This window comes from Tursiops truncatus, chromosome 6, assembly GCF_011762595.2.
Source record: "Tursiops truncatus isolate mTurTru1 chromosome 6, mTurTru1.mat.Y, whole genome shotgun sequence".
Classification (NCBI taxonomy): Eukaryota; Metazoa; Chordata; class Mammalia; order Artiodactyla; family Delphinidae; genus Tursiops; species Tursiops truncatus.
The window spans coordinates 84,864,529-84,891,435 of record NC_047039.1 but is presented as its reverse complement, the minus strand read 5'-3'; the positions used below and the strand labels follow the sequence as shown (position 1 = coordinate 84,891,435).

At 41.1% G+C, this 26,907-nt stretch overlaps 1 protein-coding gene across 1 annotated transcript in view; it reads right to left on the bottom strand.

Moving 5' to 3' along the window:
- Window positions 1-380: 380 nt before the first annotated feature.
- PLPPR1 (phospholipid phosphatase related 1) overlaps window positions 381-26,907 on the bottom strand; it is a 121,253-nt gene continuing 94,726 nt past the window's right edge. Inside the window, exons 4-7 of the mRNA XM_019948878.3 lie at window positions 13,890-14,140; window positions 10,332-10,508; window positions 6,316-6,447; window positions 381-1,463 (exon numbers count right to left, since the gene is read on the bottom strand). Of these exons, the coding sequence (XP_019804437.1) occupies window positions 1,431-1,463; window positions 6,316-6,447; window positions 10,332-10,508; window positions 13,890-14,140 (593 nt within the window). The 3' untranslated portion in view covers window positions 381-1,430. The remainder of the gene's footprint in view (window positions 1,464-6,315; window positions 6,448-10,331; window positions 10,509-13,889; window positions 14,141-26,907) is intronic.

Here is a 26,907-nt window from a genome sequence, read left to right as displayed (position 1 = left end):
TATATACATGTAAGTGCAAATAAGTTTAGGCCTGAATGAGATGGGGGATGAGTTTTAGCTGAGGTAACTTTTCCTAAAAATGATTCTGACTTTTTACTGACACCTTAGGAGTATCTATGGGCAAGCTGAAGACAAAGGTGGCTTGCTAGGCATCCAGAATGTGCCTCCGAGTGTCTTAATTTCAAGAATTCTTTTGTCTAAACACACACTCCTTCATGAAAGGACATATCAGTCATGCCTCTATTAGGATTGATCCCATAGGCCTGGAACTGAGGAGGATAAACACTTATTGAGGTCACGTCATTGTGACTCTTCAAATACCTTTGCCCAGTGGATGAAGTTTCAAACAAAGGACACGAGCCAAGATACATTTTGTGATAACTTTTTTCTTTAGAAAAAAAACATGTACAAAAAAAGCTAAGAAGAACCAACGTGGAAGTGTCGAGAAAACATTCTGATAGATACAGACAAGGGAGCTCCCGCTCTCAAGGAAGTTACACATTAGTTATTACCATGCTAGAAAAATGTGATGCAGTTAAAATTCTAGAACAATTAAAAGCCACAAAGTCAAGCTGTTGCTCTGGGGCTCTAGGTTGTAGATGCTCTGATACCCTTTCTGCAAAATAATACTGTGCAAACTGTAAAATATTCATTTTCATATAAAGTCCATACAATATGATCTACAAAACTGAGTTGACAGGGGACGCTGGTACCGGCAGTTTCTTGGGAAAGAAGGCTGCAGTGTCACCTGCCAGCCCAAAGACATAATTGCAAAAAGATCTTGAATTTCTTAACCAGGAGAGGCCATTACCTAAGAATCATACCCAACATTCCTCAAATCCAGGATTTCCTGCCATTGTTTATGTAACTTAGGTGATTTTATTAATATGTTACTTTAACTTAGAATGCAATCACATGTTAAGGAATCAGAAAAAGTTCTTTTTCAAAGCAATACTTCTTTCTACACAATTGATTTTGCGATTTATCATAAACCAACATTGTCTTCCCTGCAACTCAGAAGTTTTTTTTATTTTTAAATTCAAAAATTCTGGAGGAGGCAGCAACTGTGATAATAAAAGATTAAAGTGAATTATTTCATTTCAGTGTCTATAAAACTGAGAAAAGAAGGTTTGTGTACAAATATCACAAAACAACATCAACCATTGAATAAATGTGGTTCTTCAATGCACACCTGAAGAAAATTTTTTTAAAATTCTGGCATAAATATATTAAAGCTGACTAAAAAAAAGAAAAAATCAGGGCAAGCTACATCACTTCCTCATACAAAAAATGTACAAAACATTAGCCTCTAACTAGATGAACATAATACTTGTCTTCACAGTTTGACATCAAGTAACTGTGTGCCTTGAAGTATCGAATTGGAGGGTGATTTAAAAAAAAAAAAAGCAGCTTGTGACACGTCAGCCGTTTCAGGTAACTTCGGTCATAGAGGCAGAGTGATTCTGCGAACACAAGCAGACAAAACCTTAGTTGACTCATGCACACATTCTCCCCAGAATATCCTCTTGCTTTTCTGTCTCAAGTTCATTCTGCTCCCGCTCCCTGACATGCTCTTCCCAGGACCCTCGAATTGTTACCTCTTCTATTAAAACTTCCCTGATTTTCAACCCAAATAAGACCATGTCTTATATCATTCTTAACTATATTCTATGAAACATTTGAAGATCTAAAAGTAACTTTAGCTTCATCCCACATCTTTTTTTTAACATTGTGGCTTTAATTTTGAACAGTTCTAATCTTTGAAAAATTTCTATATGATATATTCCGAGTCATGAGTTCCAGAGCAATGAGTTTAATATTTTCGGATGCACAGGGGTTTTTGGTTTAAGGTATCTTTGAATTTCCAGAGAATGTGATCTAGATGCTTTTGAAGTTTCTTGATTTGCTTTATAGCCTTGCATGTGGTCTATTTTAAATGTTTTGTGTGTTTTGAGAAGGATTATGTATGTGCCTTAGATCAACTTTATTAATCATCTGTCTTTTATTATATTTCATTTGCTTATTACTGAGAGAAGTGTTAAAATCTATGATTGCAGCTTCGTCCACTTTTCCTTGTAGTTCCATTAATTTTTGTTTATATGGTTTGTTCATAATAACCCTTATCTCTTTGGTTTTATATAACTTATATATAATCCCACCTTTTTTCAGGCCCAAGTCTTTCTCTTTTGTTTGAACTTAAAACTTCCAGTCCATGGGATTGGTAAATACCTTAAGAAATGGTGGCTTTAGATCTAATTCATTATGGGTTTCCAGATTCCTGTTTGTTTTTAGGACACTAGAGATGTATATTCTTGAGAGTTCAACTATGAATTTTAGAAACTGAATATTCCATATTTTTCAAGGTACTTTTGTCTCCTATATTTGTGAAAATTGAGGTTTTTATATTTCTTGCCATAATGTGAAAAATTTGTTTTTACTTTTATAATATGCTTTCTTTTTTAAACTTTTGGTCAATAATTTGGTCATTTATATGTTTATAAGAGTCCATTTAAAAGTGGGTGGTAAAGATAAAGTAGTTTAACAGCCTAAGATAACTAACTGGATGACTTCGGGCAGATTTCTTTAACTCTCCGAGTCTTTTCTTTTTTCTATTTACAATTTGAAGTCTATAATATCACTAGTTCTAAATCAAGGGGTGGCGAGCATTAGAATTCCTCTGGGACTATTTTCTTATATGGCTTTGCACCCCAGAATGGCTGAATCAGAATCTTCTGGAATAAGGTCATAGGCATCTGAGTCTTGAGATAGATTGGATCCTTCTTTTTTGTTAAAGAAAAAAATATCATCTCCCCCCTATATCGCCCTGCCCCCATCAGGAGACACGGGAGACTTTATACCACACACAGTGAGTTAACACACTGGCTCATCTCTCATTTCTCTGTTAATATAAACTGTGTTCAACAAAGACACAGTTGCTCAACGCTAAGCTTGATTACGCAGGTGAAAGTGGGTATGAGGCCACAGGACGAGGATAGCTCGGAGCTGGTCTCTCTAGGACACAACAGCTCTGTTGCATCACAAAATAATGCTTTGGAAACTCGACCATTTTTGTTCCGTTTGGATTCTGTAATTTTTTACTTTCTGGTTTCTCTTTAGTTTGGGGAAAGATTTTAGAAAATGTACCGTCTCAACTACAGAAGGCAAATACTCAAATTTGAGTTGGTCTTTTGGAGAGGAGGAAAGAACACTGCAGCTCTGGGGCTCCGTGTGGCAAAGGGGAAAGGATGTCTCTGGAAGAAGGGAAGGGAGGGTGAGGGCGTTCCCTCCCCAGCTAGACAGTCTTCTCCTTAAGGCGCTCTAAACAGCTGGATGGACTTCACGTGTGAGAATGTGTGCTTTAAAGACAGGTTCATATCTTCTCTCGGATCCCCCTCCCGGGAAGATGGTTCTATCCCAGAAATTACAAAGGAGCAGCTTCTAGTAGAAGCCATGGCTGCTGCTGTTGCACAGGAAGCCCTCGCCCACAGGGGAAAACACAGGGCATATTTATTTTGGAAGAGGTGTAGCTCAGTGTAAACTCTGCCAGCCCTGTGCAGCTCAGCTCACACACACTGTCCCCTAGAGCGTGTTTCCGTATTCAATGCTGAGAGTTGCAGATTTCAAAATGGAATTTTCCTTAAACGTCACGCCGTGTGGTGTACAAGAGCAAGCAGGGTCTTTTTTTTTTTTTTTAGGGCCTTTAGAATTAGATGGGCCTGGGTCTTAATCTTGACTGGGTGACCTTCGGCATGTTAGTTAAACTCTTTTTGCCTTACTTCATCTAAAAAGTCGAATGATAATGCAAATTGCAGGATTATTGTAAGGACTGAATGTGAGGGCTTGCAATAAATGCTCATTTTCTCTTCTTGACCCACAAATAAAGGGTATATCCTCCTAACTACCCATGTGGAAAGCAGATGCTTCGTTACTTGAATATTGTACAACTAGTAATGGAAGGCATCACTTAAGAGGCAATACTTTCCATCCGGCTTCCTGTAGCTTTATTTTGACTAGCCTGCAGAAGTCCTGTTCATCATTACTCATAAACTTCTATTTACCATGGAGTTTCAGATATTGACTAGAGCCCAGTTTTAGGTTCTCAGTTTTGACTAGAGGGTCTAGTTCAGGTTTGGGTTCTGGCTTGCATCTGTCCATCTATCACATATTTATTTCACCCCTAGTGAATGCCAGGAAATATAGAGGGTAAGAAAGACCTGGTTCATATACTTAATCTCTCAGTCCTTGTGGGAGGCAGATATGAGGGGATTACTGACATTAATTGTGAGGGTCAGTCACACCTGGGGCCCTGGGGTCTCTTTGACCCAAGCCTGGTATTCACAAAAGGCCTCAAATTGTGCCCAGATGAGGGGATATACATGGAAATAAACATACATGGACAGATTTGAAAAGTTCAACTACTGCCTGTAGTGAATAATAAACTAATGCATATTTTTAAAGAATTTTTAAAATCTATATTGCGAATAGCAGGTTTTGAAATCAGGTTGGCACCTCATTTTTCAATGTAAGTAGAATCCCCCAAAACATGGCCTGGATGTCTCTTGGCCTGGTCAACTACTACTGGTCCTGAGGGAGAAGAGAGAATTCTGGAGAAGGTTTCAGACAGAAGGTGATGCTTGAGCAGTGCTGGGTAAAAGGATGGGGCAGAAACAGGGTGCTCTTTGACCAGGACATTCAGGGTAAAGTCGACAGCATTTACAAGGACAGGTTGATATGTTTGTGGAACTTGGCAAACATCTCAGCTTGCTTTTCGAATTCACCTTTGTCATTAGTTGCTTCATCTCAAAAAATAGAGGGAACCGCTCTGACCTCACCAGGTACAAGAACATAATCAGGGAAGAAAAACTAGGGAGAGTCTATTTCACCATTTCATTACAAGGTTTTATTATTTAGCTAATTCGTCATTCAACCTGCATTAACTGGCTATATATAAATAAATCAGTAGTAAAATTTTCACTATGTTATTTCTAATTGGACCAAGTCAAAACTTTCACCTTAATACAGGTGAAGGGAAAACGAACAAAATACCTGGCACTGGGTTTAATGGAGAGCCCTAAATATTTTTCCCAAGGTGGAAATAGCTTTTTTTTTCTGGTTCATTAATAAAATTAGACTTCATTAAATGTGAAAAGAAGTAGGATAGTTTCTCAGATGTCTGATAGTTACTCTTTAAATAGTGAAATATCTTATACTATATTGATAGGAAGTATATGATAATTCCAGTGGGAGGAGATTTGCTTCTCTTGCACTCTGTAAAAATGATTTAGTAAGGAAATGCCAAATACAACAAGATTTCGAGGTAGACTATTACAGAAAATAAACACTTTAGCAGGACTCAGCTACATGAAAAACGTGTCATGATATAAAAACCCTGTTTTATTATTAGTTATCCCCATTCTATCTGCTTAAAGAGCTACTCACCCCAGTTTTCCCACTTGCTGGCTATGTGGCTTGGGGAAGAAATTTACTGTTGCTATTTTCATATTCCTCTCAATCTGTGAAATGGGAATTATCCTACTGATTCAGTAAGTTTTTGTTCAAATAAAAATATATTTGTAAAGCACCTAGCAACTGTCTCAGGCAAAAGTCAGTGCTTTATACCATGTTCCAGGGCTCATTTCAGATGGCAAGTCTTCTCCGTGGCTTTCCCTGCCTTAGAATAAATTTCTTCTTCATCTGTGTTCACAAAGTGCTTCGTGTATCTGATTCAGCATGCCATGTTATGATTACTGATTTATATACACCTTTCCTGATCATCTGTGAGTTCCTTGAGCACAGGACTATGTGGCTAGTTATTCATCTCTGGCATGAAGCAAGGTCCTGGTGTAAATAAGTGATCAGTTAGTACTGTTGCATTGAATTTTTGATCGTCATCAAAACAGATCCAAAAGGATACTTAGTTACCTTTCTTAATGTGCTGCCAGTTTACATCTATCACTGGATGTAACAAAGCATTTCTTTCCAAATGTCCTAGTTACTAAATCAAATTGGCCTCCCACAAGGGTTGGTGTAAATTTCACAAGTGTGTTACTACATTGGAGGTCAAGGTATCCTGAAGCAGTTGGGGTTTAAGTTAGACATGACTAAGAACTTCCTGAGGAAGGGCCAAGCCCTGGAAGGAATACAGGATTAATTGAGGGAAGCTGTGAAGTTCTTGAGGGCCTTTATGTCAGATTTTTATTGTTGCTGGGTGGATTCAGTTATGTCCTGTTTTCAGTAGAGAAATGGATTAGTTGACCTCCAAGATAACAGGCCTGGAGCCTCCGGGTTTGGTTTGCTAAAACCACTTTACTGTACCTGTGCACTTAAGGTTTCCAGAGGGCTTTCTATCCTTGGGAAAGCCATTAGGGGTACTCCACGGGGGTCCTCGGGTTTGGGTTTGGAAGGAGATCCTTGTGTTCCTTTAAAGTTATGGACCACACACATTCCCTGCAGGATGAGGGGAAAAAAGATTGGGGTCAGACTGCGGCCGTCAATGCCTGGCCATCTCTGCGGGTGGCAGGCCTTCCCCCTTAGAATGTCGTTGCATAGTGACTTGTGAGCCAGTGGGTAGGGACCATGGAAAGACCTGGGGCATGGTTCAGGCTGGCTGCTGCTGAGCACATTCTAGGTGCTGAGGAAGCATCTGTTTGATCCCCAGATGGCCAGGGATGCTCAGTCTACCCCCACTGAGCTTGTTTCCTCACCTGTAAAAATGGGAATAATACCTACCTCATAGATTTACAACAATTAAAAGACGTGATGAATGTAAAGCACCTCATGATAACAGCTAACATTTACTGAGGGCCACTTATGTGTCTGGTACTGTCCTGAGGGTTTACCTTACTTCATCTAATCCGCTCAGCAATCTTATAAGGGAGGTACTATTATCCTCTCCAACTTAGATAAGGAGGCACAGAGAATTTAGGTAACTTGCCCAAGGTTACACAGATTGAAACTCCATAGCCTCTAAATCACACCACCGCTATAGGATTCTGCCTCTTAACAAGTGCCAGACATACAGCAAAAATGCAACGTTAGCTAGTCTTTAACTCTTACCTAAGATGATTACCCTTAAGTTACTTAGCAAATATTCACATCATTTATTAGTGGCACATTTATTGCTTCCATTAAAACTCCCTCTCTAAATTGCTACCCACTTGTCTTTATTTCCAACTGAGGCCGCTTCATAACTAAGTCTGTTCTAACCGTCTTTTGTCTCTTTCCATACTCTCTTCCATTGTGCTGCATCGTTTTTTCTATATCCAGTGCCTCTGAATCTTTCCTGTAGCTCCTCAAACCCCACAGAACATTCACATGAATCTTCTCTACCTGGCTCTCCTCTACCTTACTCTCCAGCTCTGCTTAAACTTCCCCCATTCAGGAAATGGGAGAAGTGGAGGGTGTAGGAGCTCTGGGGTTGGAGAGAGCAGGTCAGATTCCTGGCTTACTGGCTGGGTGGCCATTGGGCAAGTTACTTATCTGCGAGCCTCACTTTCCTCTTTTATAAAAGGAGGATAAGAATACTGTTAGGGCAAGATAAACAAAACAAACACAGAACCGATTGGTGGTTACCAGAGGGGAAGGGGGGCGGGGGGAGGGCAAAATAGGTTAAGGGGGTCAATTATATGGTGGCAGATGAAAAGTAGACTTTTGGGGGCGAGCATCTGTATACAGACGTCAAATTATAATGTACACATGAAACATACATTATAAACCAAAGTTACCTCAGTAAAAAACATTGTAAGCGTTGTCCTGGGAGCACATGATTTGGTGTATATAAAGTGTAGGGCATGTAGTAATTGTTCAACTAACTTCCTTCCCCTTTCCCCCACTTTCATCTTCATAAGAAACACAAAACCATAATGAACACAGGCCACAAATATGCTCCTGTTCAGACTCCCCTTTTTCGGCCTCCTCCAAGTCTCTGCTTTGGAACGCTTCTGTTCTCTTCTACAAGGTCCGCTTCTCCCATTTCCCAGCTTGGCGAGTGTATATGTGAAGTGTGTACATGCAGATACAGTGGGGGACAGTGTGGCCTGCCTCCTAACAGACCCGTTCAACAGCAGGTATGGGTCTTACATAAAGATCATTTGTGGAAAACAAATTTTGACATTCATCATCAATTGGGAAGGCAATACAAGACTTAACAGTAACCAAGTGGTAGGAAAGAGGGCTGCAAGTTACTGAGAGAACACAAGTTTAATGTTAAAGCAGAATTTGTGTATGGGGCCTCGGCAAACACAAAGTTTTTGGATTTCATCCCATAAAGACCCCATGAAATTGCTTGGAACAGTCAATACCGCTTTTTCTCTTTAGCTGGGGTTGAGCTGGATCCAGGACTGATGGGGATAGCAAAAGTGTTTCTTTGGAGTTCAAGCCTTCACTTATGTACTATTGATCTCTGTTTGTAAAATCCTCTCTTCTCTTGAAGTCACCTGTATTCTCTCCCCCTTTTAAAAATCATCCTCAGGGAAATATCTTCTGAGAGTTCAACATCTCAGGATCATCTCAGCACCACTTTTCCTGCTGCTTCACCCAGAGAATTTGCATTTAAGTCCCTCATCTTTTACTTTAGAAAGAAAGACTGGATCCATTAAAAATAATTTTGAATTCAAATGGAGCTTGCCAGTTAATGTTCTGAGTGAATGCAAGCATTTTCTGTGTGTATCTGAGCAGGTAAAAATATTGGGAAACTCTGAGTTAGAGGTTGGGAGAGGCATATGTGCATTTTGTATGTTGGGGAGGACATACATACAGAATCCCTGTATGGAAGGGGTAGGACAAGGAGAAGTTAGGTCATAGGCCTGTGAAATCTATCTGCGTGTGATGTTAGTCTTAACAGGTGCCTTGGACCAGAAAGGACAGAGGGGAGGAAGGACATCCAGGCTGTGATGGCTTCTGTCTCCTAGGGGAGGCCTGCTGAATGTTATTAGGAGATTGATTTCATGCACAACATCTGCAGGCCTAGTGATTTATTGTAAATCCTTCTGGGTGTATTTTATTTTATTTTATAAATTTATTTTATTTATTTTTGGCTGCATTGGGTCTCCATTGCTGTGCACGGGCTTTCTCTACTTGCAGCGAGTGGGGGGCTATTCTTCATTGCGGTGTGGGGCTTCTCATCATGGTGGCTTCTCTTGTTGCAGAGCACGGGCTCTAGACACGCAGGCTCAGTAGTTGTGGCATGTGGGCTCAGTAGTTGTGGCATGCAGGCTCAGTAGTTGTGGCTCGTGGGCTCTAGAGCACAGGCTCAGTAGTTGTGGCACACGGGCTTAGTTGCCCCACAGCATGTGGGATCTTCCCGGACCAGGGTTCGAACCCATGTCCCTTACATAGGCAGGCAGATTCTTAAACACTGCACCACCAGGGAAATCCCTTCTGGGTATATTTTAAATCCTTGAAGATAATTTTTAAAACTGAACCTCTATGGTATGCCCATGCAATGGAATACTACACAGCAAGAAAAAGGAATTACTGATAACATGCTTACAATATGGATAAATCTCAAAATAATTATGCTGGGTAAAGGATGCCAGGATAAAAAATACATACTGTATGATTCCATTAATATTAAATCTTAGGGTAATCTAATACAGAAGATCAGTGGTTGCTTAGGAATGAAGGGAAAGGAAGGGTGGGAGAGAAGGATGTATCTGTAGGTCAAAACTGGTCAAATTATACACTTTTTATGCCATTTATTGTATGCCTATCATACCTCAAATCTGTAAAAATTTAAAAAAGCAATATAAGTTAACCAGAACCCTTCTCCAGGAAGTATTATGTCGTTGAGAGGCCACTTACGGTGGAAATAAGAGGCCTAAGAGGCATGTTCAGATAAGAGTCCCCCTAAAAAGTCTGGGTGTGGTTAGCTGAGGGTTTTCATATCTCTGAGTGGGATATGCAAGTCTGGGCCAGAGTGGAGTTTCTTGAAATGCTGGAGAAGGAGCTGCCTGCTTGCGTCAATATTTCGTTCTCTGTTCTTCCCCAAGCAACACTTAGCTTATGCTCCCAGTACGTTCTGAACAAGTATTTAGAGAATCATGGTTTGAAGGTATGCTAAATTGCTTCTGCCCAGTCCCAAGGCCAGGGTTGAAGCAAGTGGAGCAAGCAGTCCTTCCTGAAGCCATCCTACTCCTGACCCACAGGGGGAATATGCAGTCATATTTCTGAAAGAAAGGGCACAGGATACTTGGCGAGCAACTGCAACTCACAAGGTTGGGGCCAGAGGACCTTGGACTTAGACTGGAGTCTGGGGAGCCTGACTTGCCAGGATCCTGGGCAGCCTTTCAGAGGGCACCAGCGGGGAAAAAAGTAGAGGGAAGCTGACCTACCAGAAACAGGGCTACAGCAGTGCCCAGGATGAAGCCCGCGATCACATCGGAGCAGTGGTTCCGATACTCGGAGACCCGGTTGAGGCCCATCAGGAAGGCTGTGCAGAGGGTCCCGAGGCACAGCACCGGCTTGGCCAGTCGACTGCTTTTCGTCTTGATTGTGCTTGTGATGTACATCTAGGTTAGGACAGAGACCAGGGAGTGACTGGCAGCCTCTGCATACGGTGTATATACACACATGCACGGACATACACCACACACAGATGGGCCTGCACCAAAGCAAGAACGATGAATGAATGTACATGGGTCTCGGTGCTTTGTATTCTGGTGGGCATGGGAACAGAAATTACAGTGACTTGAATGACTGCATAATAATCAGGTTCAGAGCACGCAGTTTTTATGCAACAAACTAAAGAATCACTTGGGGTATTAGGAAACCCAGATAAGAATCTCAGATGCCAAATAAATCTTCTATGAGAATTAATTTTATGGAGAAGACCAGGTAGGTGAGTGGCAATACATTTCACTTTTTGTGTCCCCCATAATCTTCACACTTGAAAGATTCTTCACACTTTCAATGAATATAAAAGCGTTAGTTAATTGACTGAATTAGAACTTCCAAACCTGTGTCACATAAATACGTTTCAGTTGTGCTGGGAAGTTGATTCTCACAATCCTTGTGATAGCTTGATCAGCCCTATCCATTCATTTACTCCAGCATGTTTTAAAATAAAATTTTCTATGTGGGTCGCGACATATAAAAAGTTGGGAAGTCCTGATGTAAGTAAAGGATGATGCAACTTATGACATGTGAGTTGTAGGTTGTTCTTATTCCATTGTGAGGAGCTGGGTAAGACTCCTAAGTATTTCATAGGCTCAGTTACCAAATGTGTCCCTTGTGGCTTAGAGTTAGGAAGATGTGCCTCTTTCAAACAAGTAAATACTTTGTTACACCACCTTTGGTGGTGGTTACAAGAAACCACTAGAGGGCGTAATTGATCTATCATCGCTTCTTAACAAGTGTGCTAAATGAGTTTGCAACCCAGAAAACTAGTATGCCAATGCTTAAATTACAATCTGTGGTGTGCTTGTATGGCCTGAGCACATGTAAGTTCACACAGATGCATTTTAAGGTATTATAGTGGAAACTTAATTTCCTAGAATGATCCTTCAGTGCTGGTGTGAATACAGGAAGATGGGATTTTCTTTGTTACATGTAATAGATACCCTATAAAACTGTGGTTAGATCAGAGTTACATAAATTAGAGCATATCATTACACCATTCTGAGGCTGTGTAGGAAATGTCACTTAACATCTATGCTAGATACATTTAAATTTAGTTTTTTATGCTTCTATATTGTTTTTTAATTAAAGCCTTTATAAATCTTTCCTATAAGATTACAAACTTTTTTTTTTTTTTTTTTTTTTTTTTTTGGTACGCGGGCCTCTCACTGTTGTGGCCACTCCCGTTGCGGAGCACAGGCTCCGGACGCGCAGGCTCAGCGGCCATGGCTCACGGGCCCAGCAGCTCCACGGCATGTGGGATCCTCCCGGACCGGGGCACAAACCCGTGTCCCCTGCATCGGCAGGTGGACTCTCAACCACTGTGCCACCAGGGAAGCCCAAGATTACAAACTATTAATAACATGGGCCTGTGGTTAGTTAGTATTCTTCACAGCATTAATTAGTACTTAGAAAATCCTTGTTGAGTAATTTCTGAAAGCACACATAATAGGGGCTCGGAAAAATGTTTACACAATTGGAATCTTGTGTCAGGGTTTCTGATTATAGTCTGTCTGTGGGGCATGATTTGAATTGGATTATATCTGAATCCTTGAAAACGTGCTATATAAGCATCTATTCTGAGTAAGATAACTTCTTTCTTCCCAAGAGAAATTTATATCTCACTTGACAAGACAGTATTTTTTGATGAGTAACAGATTTATTTTTATAATGGTGTTGTAAAAATTGATTTCATACAACAATGACTTGAGTTTGATAAAAATACAGAAAAAAGTGCAAGAGTACATTGCTTCATATGACTTAGGTCCTAGATAATCTAAGATACAAAGCGATTATTTTGAAAACTGGAAACTATGCCAAATGCCTGAAAAGACTTTGTTTAAAAAATACCTGGTGTAGATTTTTTTGGGGGGTGGGCAGTAAAGCCAGGAAATCTCACTGAGCTAAACTGGTCTGTTTGTAAATCAGACTTCTGTATTATTTATGTTCATGTTTCCTTAATATGGGGGTAGCTGAAATCACTTTTGATATGTATTCATTAAAGAGTAGATCTAAAAGAAATAATTAGACTTATTTTGGAAAATTGATCCTACAGATGTTATCCTATAAATTGGACAAAAAAGCGCCATTGTTTTAAAGAGAATATTCAGCAATTTCTTTCAAACTCTCCTAAGTGGACCAGACCTGTAGTCAGTCACCTTTACTCCACCCTGAATGTATGTATTTGGGGCGATGGCATGGACACACTTCCATCAGAAGCAGACTCAGTAGGGAGTGCAGTGACTGTCGTTGAATGAGAGGGGACATGCTCCCTGGGGGTGGGGCGAGGGCACACCCAGAGTCTCTGGGAAGACTGCGTAGTTTGAAAAGGGGTCTTTCCTCTGCCTCCTCCTACCTCACCTTTCACTGAGAATCACTAGACTAGTCACACCCTGAATATAAAATAAGTTGAAGGAAAAGGGGTGTTTTCAGCAATAGTCACTCATCCACAGGTAAATACACATGATATCCAGGAGTGGAACCTTTGCACTGATCCCTCTACTTCTGTACGCTTGGTTCTAAGGAAACAGAGGTCAGAAAAAGGTGAAATGAAGTCATTTCCAAAGTGGATGCAATTAAAGAGCAGGAAAAAAAGATGGACACCATCATTTCTTTTATTTTAAGATGTGAGACACACTTTGGGCTTTCTCTGTGATGAGAGCAAAAAGTTTAGAATATTATACCCCAGTGGGGGCAGTCAAAACTTGTGTGACCCAGGGAACAGTGAGAAGTAAACTTGTGGGTGTTCGGGGTCTTTTAGGATCACCCATCTGTCCTGGCAAAGTGATGAAGAGTATTAGGAGGAGCAGAGGAAAGCCATGTCTTTATCCGGGTTTGCTGCACTGCCCGGGCAGGCGTTCACACGAGGCACACACCTGCAAATTTGTAGACAAGTGTGAGAAATGTGTGCTGTTCTAGAAACAACCAAAGCTTTGGCAAAGAGTGCTGTTCTGGGCAGTGAAAGAACCCCATACCCAGTGCCAGGAGCCTGGGCCTCCGCTCTGACTCTGTGTTCTTAGCTATTCTCTGGGCCTCAGTCTCTGCATCTGTAAAATGGGAGGATGTGACTAAGTGATTATCAACAGTCTTGCCAGAATTAACATTCTCTGGCAGGTCTTAACTTGGGATGTTGAGGGTTGGGGCAACAGCATCATATAATAAAGGAGAAACATATTGTAACATGACTTTAAAAGTCACCAGAAGTAATGAAAGAATGGGGGGGAGCGTGGCGGAGAGACCCATCACAGCCACAACTCCACGTGGGTCATACTCACCGTGGCGTATAAGGCGGAGTAAATGCTCAGAGCAGCATGTTTGGAGGGAAAGGACCTCCTAGCCTTCTCTATCACTTCCAGGTCCCCAGTACAGATGTTCCCGTTGTTGATGAACTGGTGGTGCGCTCGGCAGTCTGCGCTGGTGTAGTTGGGCTTGCACACTGTCAGGAAGTACGGCGTCAGGTGCCCCGTGACCACTTGTCCGGCGTTTACAAAAATGTCAGTAGCAAAAAGCCCAAAAGCAAATACCCCTATGAGGAGATTTAAAATAATTAGGAAAGGTGACATACCCCATCGATTGGTTTTGTCCCTGAGAGAAAAACAGCGGTGAGAGTCCACGATAACCTATCAGAAAGGTCCTCCCCAGAGTCAAATTGTCCCCTCACCTTTCTCTTTCCAGGGACTGGTGCCTGCTTCCCAAACCACTGTTTCTTCCAAATTGGTGCAGTCACGCTGCTGTTAGCAGTTCATTATTTTGTATAAGTAAATTAGAAGCAGCGTGTGCTAACGGAAAGAATTTGAATTTTGGAGTCATGCAGAGCTGGGCTCCAGACCCACCTCTGGTGACTCGTTCACAGTGTAAGTTGTTGACCTTCTCTGAATCTTGGTACCCTTATCACAAAGTGGTTGGGGGGAGTGATACCTCAGAAAGGAGTTGGAAAGATGAAATAAAATATGTGCAAAACACCCGCTGCGTGCCTGGCATTAAGTAGTTACTCAACATTAGTTCTCTTTCCTTCTATAGAAAATATCTTCCCCCTGGTCCTGTTGGAAATGCAGATACTCCTTGGAGGAGTTATCATGGCAGGTGAGAGAATGAGGTTGTTAGAGAGTCGTCCCTAAAAGAGAGAAAAAGATCACTCTAGAAACCTTGATTGAATTGGATGTTTCATTTGAGGTTGGAAACAGAAAACGAGGAGGAAGAGTGTTAAAGATGAATGTTGTTGACTGTATCAAATTACCACAAACGGAGTGGCTTAAACCAACACAAATGTATTGTTTTACAGTTCCGGAGGTCAGAAGTCCCAAATAGGTTTCACGGGGCTAAAATCAAAGTGTTGGCAGAGCCGTGTTCTTCCTGGAAGCTCCAGAGTCGAATTCATTCCTTGCTTTTTCCAGCTTCTCGCCTTCATTTCTTGACTTGTGCCCCCGCTCTCCCCCTGCCTCCCCAGCAGTCATATCATACGAGCTCTGATTCCATTGTCATGTTTCTTTCCGTGACTCACTCTCTTGCTTCTCTCTTATAAGGTTACATTGCCTACCCGAATAATCCAGGATAATCTCAAAATCCTTAATCTAATCACACACATAAATTCCTTTTTCTCATGTAAAGTAACATATCCACAGTTTCTAGGGGTTAGGACATAGACATGTCGGAGCGAGGAAGGAGTTATTTTACCCACCATGCTGACTTGGCCTGCTTGGCCAAGAACCCCGTGGGTAGGCTATATTTCCTGGATTTTATCTGTTCTCTGGTAAATTCCACAGGAATATAGGATTACCCCCAACAAGCTTGAACATGAATAAGCAGAATTCCCTATAGGAAGTTTCACTGTGGACCTTTCAAAGCCTATACATACATCTGTAGATTACCTGTGGACTGTTTTCTGTTAACTATATCAAGAGCAGCTGTGCAGAGCCAAGGTACATACAAGTCATCTGAAGAGAGAAAGAAGACTTTTCAAGTGCGACTCAATTATGGGAGAAGTTGGCAAGTGTGAGAGGCAGCGTTAACCCTTGTAAATGTCAAGGATCTGCTATCTTTTCAATTAAATTTCTATCCAATTTTGACTTCCATATTCAATGTCTTGAATCTGCAAATTGTGCTGACTTCAGCTAAAAGTCAATCCATTAGAGCAGAAGCAAACACAAGTTTGGCTGAAACCTTCATCCGGTTTCCATTTTGACCTGTATTGATTGTTATAATTTTCTTTTTTGTGGCTTTGCCAGCGTGTGCTTTATCCGAATGAGAACTGGCTCTTTTAATACCTTCAGCCGGCTCACACTCATAGCGTCTGACCTCTGAGAGTAGGCATTCGCTGATCATTCGTGGTAATTTTCACCCACAGGTTCTGGAAGTCTGGTTAGAAATTTTTTTTTTTTTTTTTTTTTTTTTGGCTGTACGCGGGCCTCTCAATGTTGTGGCCTCTCCTATTGTGGAGCACAGGCTCCGGATGCGCAGGCTCAGCGGCCATGGCTCACCGGCCCAGCCGCTCTGCAGCATGTGGGATCCTCCCGGACCGGGGCACGACCCGTGTCCCCTGCATCGGCAGGCGGACTCTCAAACACTGTGCCACCAGGGAAGCCCCTGGTTAGAAATTTTTTTACATCTTCAAGCAAGATTCTCAAAGACCAGGTCCCTGGCTTTTTCAAGGGGCAGTAAGTCTGTCTAGACATACTTTTCCAGGAAACTAGGGTAACATGTGATTTGAAAAGGGAAAAGTGACAGCATCTTCTTCTGGGATTTTATTTGTCAGAATGCTTCCAATCAGGGCGAATTCTTTCTGAGATAGAGGATTTCTAGGCTCCTTGGATAGGTGTCTGAAGGACCAGGTCCGTGGTCACAGTGAATCTGTGACGGGCAGATTTCCACTTTGCTGCCATGTGGTATTATTGCTGAAAGTTGCTTTCCCCTCTTCTCTTTGCCTCTCCTGGATTTTGTCTGCTTCTCCTGATGGCTTAACAAGCATTTGCTTTCCAAACATTTCATTCTGGTGTATTTGATGTACCTTGAGAAGGGCAGTCCCGGGGAGTCCACTTGCCTGGCATGGGCCATGCCAACAAAGTGTAGTGGAAGCTGCAACGGTGATTCACAGACAATGTCAGATCATACGGGGCTTTTGTAAGAAATTCCAGCTATTCCTCTGTTAATCCTGAGCTCCTTGTGTGGATGTTACAAGCCTCAGAAGCCAAACAGAGCTGCTTTTGTCCTCAGAGTCAGGTAGAACACTGTTTATGGTCTCCTGTACTGCAATATATGATTTGAAGGAGATGCTTTTAAAGTGTCTATATATCCTACCTTGGTGTCTAAAATTCTTTAAGTGAGATAATCTTTTTGAAATTTTAACAGATACATTTTTCATTCCTGTAACCCTCCCTAGCTGGTTCTACTTATCTTATGGCTCTGCTCCCAACGGTGTTCCTTGTTTCAGGGGAGCTGATCGCATTTCGGAATGGACGTATAGCAGACACAAAGTCTAAAAGCAAAGCTCCTTTGGCTTGCCAGAGCTATGTGCTTGAGACACGTACTGCTGTTTTTGTTCGGAATTCTGAAAAGACTTGGACGGGAAAACCAAGAGCCATGGTCTATAGGATGACCATTGAGTTTCTAAAATAAACCCTAGAATGGGGAAGATGAGGCTGAGGGTGTCTCCCAAGGAGACAGAACCCTGCCTGGTCTGGCTGTGAAGGAGTGAAGGGGCATCCCATGCTCCTTGCCTCATGCTGGCTGTCAAACCCCAGGGGCAGGGCAATAGAAACCTATTAGATTTTTGGAAATCAAGTTGAAGCATGTCCTGTGCCTCCCAGGGATGTAGCTCAGGAGCCCTGGACAACTTTTAGAGAAGTTCCACATCCAGCACAGTATCAGAACTACAGGAGCCTGCACTGGCAATGTTGGAGGGAGGATCAAATTGTTTGAGCCCTAGGGTTCCTCCCAAGACCCATACATTCTGGCATGGAATGGGCTAAGCACCTGTGAATTCCCACATCCCTAAGGGGTGTGGAATGCTGAGAGGACCAGGAGGCTAGAAAAAATGTGGCATTAGGACAGAGACTGGCATCTGTTGATGGTGTTGTCTGCGGTCCCTGTTTTGATGATACAGATCGCTAAGGTAACCTGAGCACGCCTCTTCTTTGTGGCCTCAAAGGATCTGACACCCATCAGGCAAGTCAAAGGATGAAGAAAGAGGAAGATGAAAGTGTTTTTTTTAAAAAAAAAAAAAAAAGTTCTTTTTCCCCCCTCTGAGGGTTTTACCAGGATCCCTCTGATCTCAGACAGGACATCTTTGGACAAATTAGGATCTTTGATCACTAGTAAATTAGGACACGTAGGTGAAACTCTGTGATCTGCTTCTTGCCAAGGAATCAGTGCAGAGTTCTATCCTTTTACTCAACCAAGAATGTAGTAGGGGAAAGCAGTGACGTACGCAGGAAATGCGTACGACAAAGATCTTCTCAGCCAAAGGTAACTGGTGTACTGGCAAATGATAATAGGGCTCCTATCGGGATCTCTTTAGGCCTCCCAAACAGAGAACTGGTCAAAATACAGAAGCCAGACTGCTTGTTGCTGAGTCCACACAGGAGGCCTTCATTAGCAAGCCTAGACCCAGGCTGCAGAGTAATAATTAGCAGGGACTGGTGGGGTGAGCAAAGAAAGGAATAAATTCCTTTTAGCCACAAAGAACCTGTGACTTTAGGTGGAGCCTCTGAACTGAAGGCCAATTATTCCATATTAAATTATAAGTGTATAATTTTCCAGTTTAAAATGGCACTTAGCTAACAGCCTCTAATAGAGCACCTCTCAACTGTCCACTAAAACAAACAATGGCAGTGAAAAAAGATGGAAACTCATAGTGCCAACCTGAAGGGATAATCAGTGAGGGATTTCTATCTCACACACACACACACACACACACACACACACACACACACACACACACACACACACACACAGTTTTACCTCATGGAAAACCTGAGCTTCTCCTCTGAAGACAAAGATCATGGGAGAAAACCTAGGGAGATTTCCTTTCTCTCCTGTCTGCCCCCTGAATCAGAGATCCAGGATTTAGACTGCTCAGAAAATAGGGATGCTGTCACTCCACTGGATGAGTTCTGCTCTTTGAATTTGCCTGGGACTGTCTCCTCTCCCCCCTTATTCTTCTAAATGTATTTAGAGACACACTGGGACAACAACTAGGCAGGAAGTGGCAGGGGCACCGGCGCTGGTGTCTTGCTCCTGAGAGGAACAGACACGCATGCTGGGCGCCATAGCTTTGCATGTACCGCACTGTCATGGCAGTGGCGGTATGAGGAGATGCCAGTTCACTGGAGCTGAGGCACTCCAGTAGGAAGCCTGCTGATTTGGGACTGGACTTAGCCCTGTGCACACCAACCTGCTCTTAAGCTTAAGCTCTGAAGAGTGGGCCAAGAACTTCTGTTGAGGAAAACTGAGTGTGTATAGATCTTGCCCCACTTAAGACTGAAGAGGGAGAAATAATCACACATCACATGGGGTCTTGGGGAAAAAAAATACTCCTGTTTTATTTTTATTTTTTTACATTGTATGGTCAATTTATGTGGAATGTCTAAAGTAGGCAAATCCACAGATAGAAAGTAGAATAGTGGACATCAGGGTCTGGGGAGAAGGGAAAATAGTGAGTGACTGCTAATGGGCATCGGATTTTTTTGGGGGGATGAAGAAATTTTCTGGACTTAAACAGAAGAAAGATGGTTGCTCAACTTTGTGAATGTACTAAAAACCACCAAACTGACCACTTTAAAAGGGTGAATTTTGTGGTATGTGAATTGCAGCTCAGTAAAAATAAAAGAAATGATATGTTTGCATATTTGAGATATAGACTCAAATTCATAACTGCTATATATATAAAGCACTTTTGAGTTTATAAAGTTTTTGTTTTTTATTGAAGTATAGTTGATTTACAATGTGTTAGTTCTAGGTTTACAGCAGAGTGATTCAGTTACACATATATACATTTTCAAATTCTTTTCCCTTATAGGTTATTACAAAATATTGAGGCTAGTTCCCTGTGCTCTATAGTAGGTCCTTGTTGGTTATCTATTTTATATATTAGTAGTATGTATATGTTAATCCCAGACTCCTGATTTATCTCGCCACTTCCCCTTTGGTAACCATAAATTTGTTTTCTATGTCTGTGGGTCTATTTCTGTTTTGTAAATAAGTTCATTGCATCATTTTTTTTTTTTAGATTCTACATATAAGCAGTATCATATGATATTTTTCTTTCTCTGTCTGGCTTACTTAGTATGATAGTCTCTAGATCTATCCATGTTGCTGCAAATGGCATTATAGCATTCTTTTTTACAGCTGAGTAATATTCCATTGTATAAATATACCACGTCTTCTTTATCCATTCATCTGTTGATGGACATTTAGGTTGCTGCCATATCTTTGTTACTGTAAATAGTGCTGCAATGAACATTGGGGTGCGTGTATCTTTTCAAATTACGGTTTTCTCAGGGTATATGCCCAGTAGTGGGATTGCTGGGTCATATGGTAGTTCTATTTTTAGTTTTCTAAGGAACCTCCACACTGTTCTCCGTAGTGGCTGTACCAATTTACATTCCCACAAATAGCATAGGAGAGTTCCCTTTTCTCCACACCCTCTCCAGCATTTATTATGTGTAGACTTTTTGATGATGGCCATTCTGACCAGTGTGAGGTGATACCTCATTGTAGTTTTTTTTTTTTTAACATCTTTATTGGCGTATGATTGCTTTACAATGTTGTGTTACTTCCTGCTGTATAACAAAGTGAATCAGCTCTATGTATATATATATATCCCCATATTCCCTCCCTCTTGTGTCTCCCCCCCTCCCACCCTCCTTATCCCACCCCTCTAGGTGGTCACAAAGCACCGAGCTGATCTCCCTGTGCTATGCGGCTGCTTCCCACTAGCTATTTTACGTTTGGTAGTGTATATAAGTCCATGCCACTCTCTCACTTTGTCACAGCTTCTCCTCCACACCCTACCCTATCCCCATTCTCAAGTCCATTCTCTACGTCTGCATCTTTATTCCTGTCCTGCCTCTAGTTTCACCAGAACCATTTTTTTTTAGATTCCATATATATGTGTTAGCATACAGTATTTGTTTTCCTCTTTCTGACTTACTTCACTCTGTATGACAGACTCTAGGTCCATCCACCTCACTACAAATAAATCAATTTTGTTTCTTTTTATGGCTGAGTAGTATCCCATTGTATATATGTGCCACATCTTCTTTATCCATTCATCTGTTGATGGACACTTAGGTTGCTTCCATGTCCTGGCTACTGTAAATAGAGCTGCAGTGAACATTGTGGTACATGTCTCTTTTTGGATTATGGTTTTCTCAGGGTATATGCCCAGTAGTGGGATTCCTAGGTCATGTGGTAGTTCTATTTTTAGTTTAAGGAACCTCCATACTGTTCTCCATAGTGGCTGTATCAATTTACATTCCCACCAACAGTGCAAGGGTTCCCTTTTCTCCACACCCTCTCCAGCATTTATTGTTTGTAGATTTTTTGATGATGGCCATTCTGACCGGTGTGCGGTGACACCTCATTGTAGTTTTGATTTGCATTTCTCTAATAATGAGCAGTTGAGCATCTTTTTATGTGCCTGTTGGCCATCTGTATATCTTCTTAGATCTTCTGCCCATTTTTTAATTTTTATTTTATATTGGAGTATAGTTGATTTACAATATTGTGTTAGTTTCAGGTATACAGCAAAGTGATACAGTTATACATATCTTCTGCCCATTTTTAAAATTTTTTATATTTTATTAACATCTTTATTGGAGTATAATTGCTTTACAATGGTGTGTTACTTTCTGCTTTATAACAAAGTGAATCAGCTATGCATATACGTATATCCCCATATCTCCTTCCTCTTGCATCTCCCTCCCACCCTCCCTATCCCACCCCTCTAGGTGTAGTATTACTCTGCCAATTTTTTTAAAAAATTTATTTATTTTTGGCCACGTTTGGTCTTTGTTGCTGGGTGCGGACTTTCTCTAGTTGCAGTGAGCGGGGGCTACTCTTTGTTGCAGTGCACAGGCTTCTCATTACAGTGGCTTCTCTTGTTGTGGATCACGGGCTCTAGGTGCATGGGTTTCAGTAGTTGTGGCACGTGGGCTCAGTAGTTGTGGCTCGCAGGCTCTAGAGTGCAGGCTCAGTAGTTGTGGCACACAGGCTTAGTTGCTCTGCTGCATGTGGGATCTTCCCGGACCAGGGCTCAAACCCATGTCCCCTGCATTGGCAGGTGGATTCTTAACCACTGTGCCGCAAGGGAAACCCTCTGCCCATTTTTTTGATTGGGTTGTTTGTTTTGATATTGAGCTGTATGAGCTCTTTGTATATTTTGGAGATTAATCTCTTGTTGGTCATATCATTTGCAAATATTTTCTCCCATTCTCTAGGTTGTCTTCGTTTTGTTTATGATTTCCTTTGCTGTGCAAAAGCTTTTAAGTTTAATTAGGTCCCATTTGTTTATTTTTGTTTTGATTTCCATTACTCTAGGACACAGATCCAAAAAGATATTGTAATTTATGTCAAAGAGTGTTCTGCCTATGTTTTCCTGTAGGAGTTTTATAGTATCTGGTCTTACATTTAGGTCTTTAATCCATTTTGAGTTTATTTTTGTGTATGGTGTTAGAGAATATTCTAATTTCATTCTTTTACATGTAGCTGTCCAGTTTTCCCAGCACCACTTATTGAAGAGACTCTTTTCTCCATTGTATATTCTTGCCTCCTTTGTTGTAGATTAATTGACCATAGGTGCGTAGGAAAAAATACTCCTATTTTAAACTAGTATTGTACTGTTATCCTTCTTTTTTGTACCTCTTATCTCAGTAGGAAATTTATATGTGTGATTATTCAGTAATGTCCATCTCTCCCATTAGGATTGTAGAATATGCAAGCTCCAAAGAGCAGGGAACACATCTATTTTTGTTCAACACTGTATCCAAGCACCTAGTATCAAACCTGGTCCATAGCAAACAAATATTTGTGGAATCATGAATCAATTGCTGAAGAAACTTCAGAGAAGATTGACAGGAGAAGAGGGTAAAAGAGCATAGGAACTTGTCCAAATTTTCTAACTCATGTTGGTGTCTCACATGCCTGATTCTGTTGAACATGGGTTTGACATGAAACCACTTGGCATGTGTGATGTAGAGACCATTTTTCTTTTTAATAAGTGTCACAAAATCCTGCAGAGTGCTAGGCGCCTTAGCAAACAGGATAATTGAAAACTGGGGCTTTATAAGTGTCTCAGGAGTCAGAAAACTTGTAAATCATAATTTGGAAATCAAAGCACTCTCCATTTTCAATGCAGCAAGAATGAGAAAAGAACCTTAATTTGGAGTCTGAAGGTCTATGCTATATACACAGGAAAGACTTCTTACTGTAGACATTTGCGAAGGACAAGAAATTGGAAATCATGATGCACCTGGGTACAGTTTTACATAGACATGCACATCTTTGGGGCAAATTGCCCCGTTTTTGATTCCGAGAAGTTGCAATGGTTGTCAGTTTAAATATTAACACAGGGGTACATGAAAGCATGGCTCCTACATATTTTTCATGTGGAGAAACTAACACATAGAATTAAAAAAAAAAGGATAGTGGAAAAGACATAAAAACAAGTTATCTGGGTTAGGTTGGTAATAGTACTCTCTGAAAAGGGGAGGGGAATCTTACTCCTTCCTCAGCATATGTTCTCAACCTCTTATCAAACATTTCTGAAAAAGGACTGCTCTCCTGTCTATGTTAGCAAAAACAGTGCAATGAAAGAGAATGCAAGAACTGTGTTGTGTGAGATTAAGTATGGTTGAACGTTTTTTCATTTTCAGAAGTTAATCAGCTTTGTGAATCTTTTGTGGTAGTTCTTCTACAACGATGTTCAAAAAACATGGAAACACACTCTCAACTCAATTCCTGGCCTTTATTTTAGTGGGAAAATTGATGAAGATCTTATCCCACACAAACAAGTACAAGCAAGTGGCATGTGGTCACCATTTTGACAGCAGAAGGGGAGACATCTAAGGAATTCTTATGTTCACTTTCCTCAAAGTACATTCTGATTCAATCACCAGGTCTTAATTCTAGATCACACCTTTGATCCAAGCACCATTGCAAATGGAATAGAAGATACAAAGAAATGAATACAGTTCCTTTTTGCTTTTCTTTTTGCCACATCAAGTTCCCTAGTGGGAAATCTCAGTGGAGAAAGTAATTGTGCTGTTGCAAATGTGCTCTCAATTCAGCTGTGAAGAGCCTTCCTTCAGGAAACAACCATTTCTTTAGAAAAAGAAGACATGGTGAAATGTTTCCTCCATAACATGTTTTATTCAAACTAGAAGTTTCCTAGTGAAGACGTTTTATCTGCAGCTACCATGTTCATCCCATTTCCTAGCAAAGTGTACTGAGCTGATGAGATGTCTAAATAAGATCGCCATGGATACTAGGTAATGATGATAATAATGTAGCCAATACACTGTGTTTAGTATGTATTAGGTATTATTCTAAATGCTTTGAAATATTAGTTCATTTACTTCTCACCACAACTCTTTGAGGTAGACACCGTTATCTCCATTTCACAGATGAGGAAATTGAGGCACAGAGAGGTCAATTAACTTGACCTAGTTCACACAGCTAGTAAGTAGAAGAGCTGGGATTAGACACTAAATAGTTATGGCTCTAAATCCAAACTCTTATTCACAACCCTCTAAGCTTGTATTTTCATGTACTTAAGAAAATATATGGGTAGGTGTCAGGCCATGAAAAAAAGCACTTTAGTTCTCACCCACGCACTGAGAAGAGGCAAGGATTTAGAACATGCTCCCGATGAAATGTTTGCCTTGTCACAACAGAACAAGAATTCCTCAATATTTTAGCCAATAATTTTCCAACAAGAAGATGATAGAATACCTAAGATATGTCATCATTGAATGAGGCACTTTTCTCATCAATTTAGCAATGAATCTGACTTTGTTTCTAGTATAATACAAACACCATCAGTGCAAATTGATCTACAAACATCAAATATTGTGCTTCAAAAGGAAGTTTCTGACAGAACTAAATACATCAGTTCCTTGGATAGTTAATTTCAAGGGTTCACAGAACAAGATTCTTGGGTCTGTCTTTCCTGTGTATGTCACAGAAACACCAAAGGCTGACAGTCTATTGTCTGGATGTCATGGTTTTAATCTGAAGAACAGATTTTATTAAAATCAATCTGAACCTCAGTTACTTTATCTGTAAAAGAGGTTTTAAATAGACCTAAATCACTGGGTTATTAACGCAAATCGTAGAAAATAGTTGTAAAAAACATTTTGTAAATTGTGAGATCTATGTAGATATTAGGGACTCATTTTTATAACTGAGGGATGTGGATATCCTCAGTAATTCAAATAAGTTGATTATAAAATTATTTTGAAAACAGGAAAGGGATAAGAACCCTATAATTCTAACAACCTCAAACATATATTCAACTCTGTGTGTTATTCATCTTTTGTATTAATAAAGCACCTTTTTCACAATACAATGGTGTTTAAAGAACACTGTGTCATTACTATAACTACGCATCGTGGTAAGGGAAGAGGAAGAGTTTTTTTTTTTTTAAACCTTCACAGCAGTGGATTTCGACGGAGGGTGATCCTGTCCCCAGGGGACATTTTGCAATGTTTGGAGACATTTTTGGTTGTTACTAATGGAGGAGGGGGTGTTACTGGCATCTGGTACGTAAAGGCCAGGAATGCTACTATGCATCCTACACCCTACAATGTAGGATGTCCCCTCCTCCATACAGAAAAGAATTAACTGGCCCAAGATGTCAACAGTGCTGAGGTAGAGAAACTCTGCTTTACAGCAAATAAGTTCACTGAAATGCCGTGAATTTGCACTGGTTAATGTGAAAAGTGCTAGAGAAAGCAGCAATCTTTAGTCCTTTTAGTTAGTCCTTAAGCATCAATCTTTACTTGTCCTTATAGTTAGTCCTAAGCAGCTCAGTTAGACCTTTTATTTGAGTCCAGCCTCTAAACACTGGTGCTGGGAAGGGCCCTCAGAAAAGGGTCACTTGAGTTTCATGACTAAATAACTTTCCTCTTGACAATTAGAGTCACTTACAGAGTTCTGGGCCAGGAGTCGTGTTTGGGTCTGTAATGCTCTGGTTCAGTGAGGATGACATTCAAAGAGGAGCAGACTTGTTCTCTGCACTGAGCAGAGCAACCAGAAGCAGCCTCATCACAGCTTCTTGAGACCTGAGCAGAGCTTGACCCCTGGTTGTGCCTTTGAAGTCAGCCGAGGCTCCCAGCCTCAGCATGCCTCCCCTCCCTGCATCCAGAGCCACTCCTGGTCCCTAGTGGGAAGCACCAAACATCTTCGTCTCAAAGTCTGGTGGCTTGGCTGCTCATGGGGTCCAGAAACTGAGGTTCCCTTTATCCCCTAAGATCCATCCTGGCTTTCTCCTCCTCATCTATTTACCTAGGCTTCAAATCTGGTTCTTGTTGCTGAGTTCCAGAAATATCTGCATCAACTTATAGGCCCATGCCCTGCCTTGCTTTTGACATTTCTCCTTTAATGTCCAGCCTCTGGACTCGGAACTAAAGTCGGGTGCCTGGGCACTGCCACTGATTTTTAGACTATGCAGCCAAGGTCAACTTGCACAGTCGGCACAGGGAGCTGGCCTAGTTCCCTGGGCGCCCAGTTTCCTGGGATGGTCACTGTCCTGCTATGAAGTCACTGCCAACTCTAGACAATTCTCATTGCAGGGCAGCCTTTCCCTTCCCATTTAAAATTGCATATCTGCCTCCACAACCCCCCTATTTCCTTTTTCTACATTATTTTCCCCCATAACACTTACCTTCTCACAAACACTATGATTTACATATGATTTATGATTTTTAGTTTAATGCCTGGCTTCCCCCACTAGAATATAAATTCAGTAAGAGCAAATAAATCTCTGTTTGGTTCAGTAATATGTCCTCAACACCTTAATCAGTGTTTTGCATATGGTACATGCCCGAAAAATTACTTGTTGAAGGTTGAAAATACGATCAGTCCCCCCCATTTATAATTATAAATGCTGAATGCAAGTAGAAATGGACTGACTGAATCAAATGGAGTCTCCTTTCAGATAAAGTACATCTAAATGACTTTCAAAATTGAGAAGGATTTTCTAGTTCTTGAAAAGGCTGAGCTTGTCTCAGGGTATGAATTCTTACAACCATAAAACACTGTGACCTTTGAGGCTGCGTTTAAAATATTCGTGCTTCA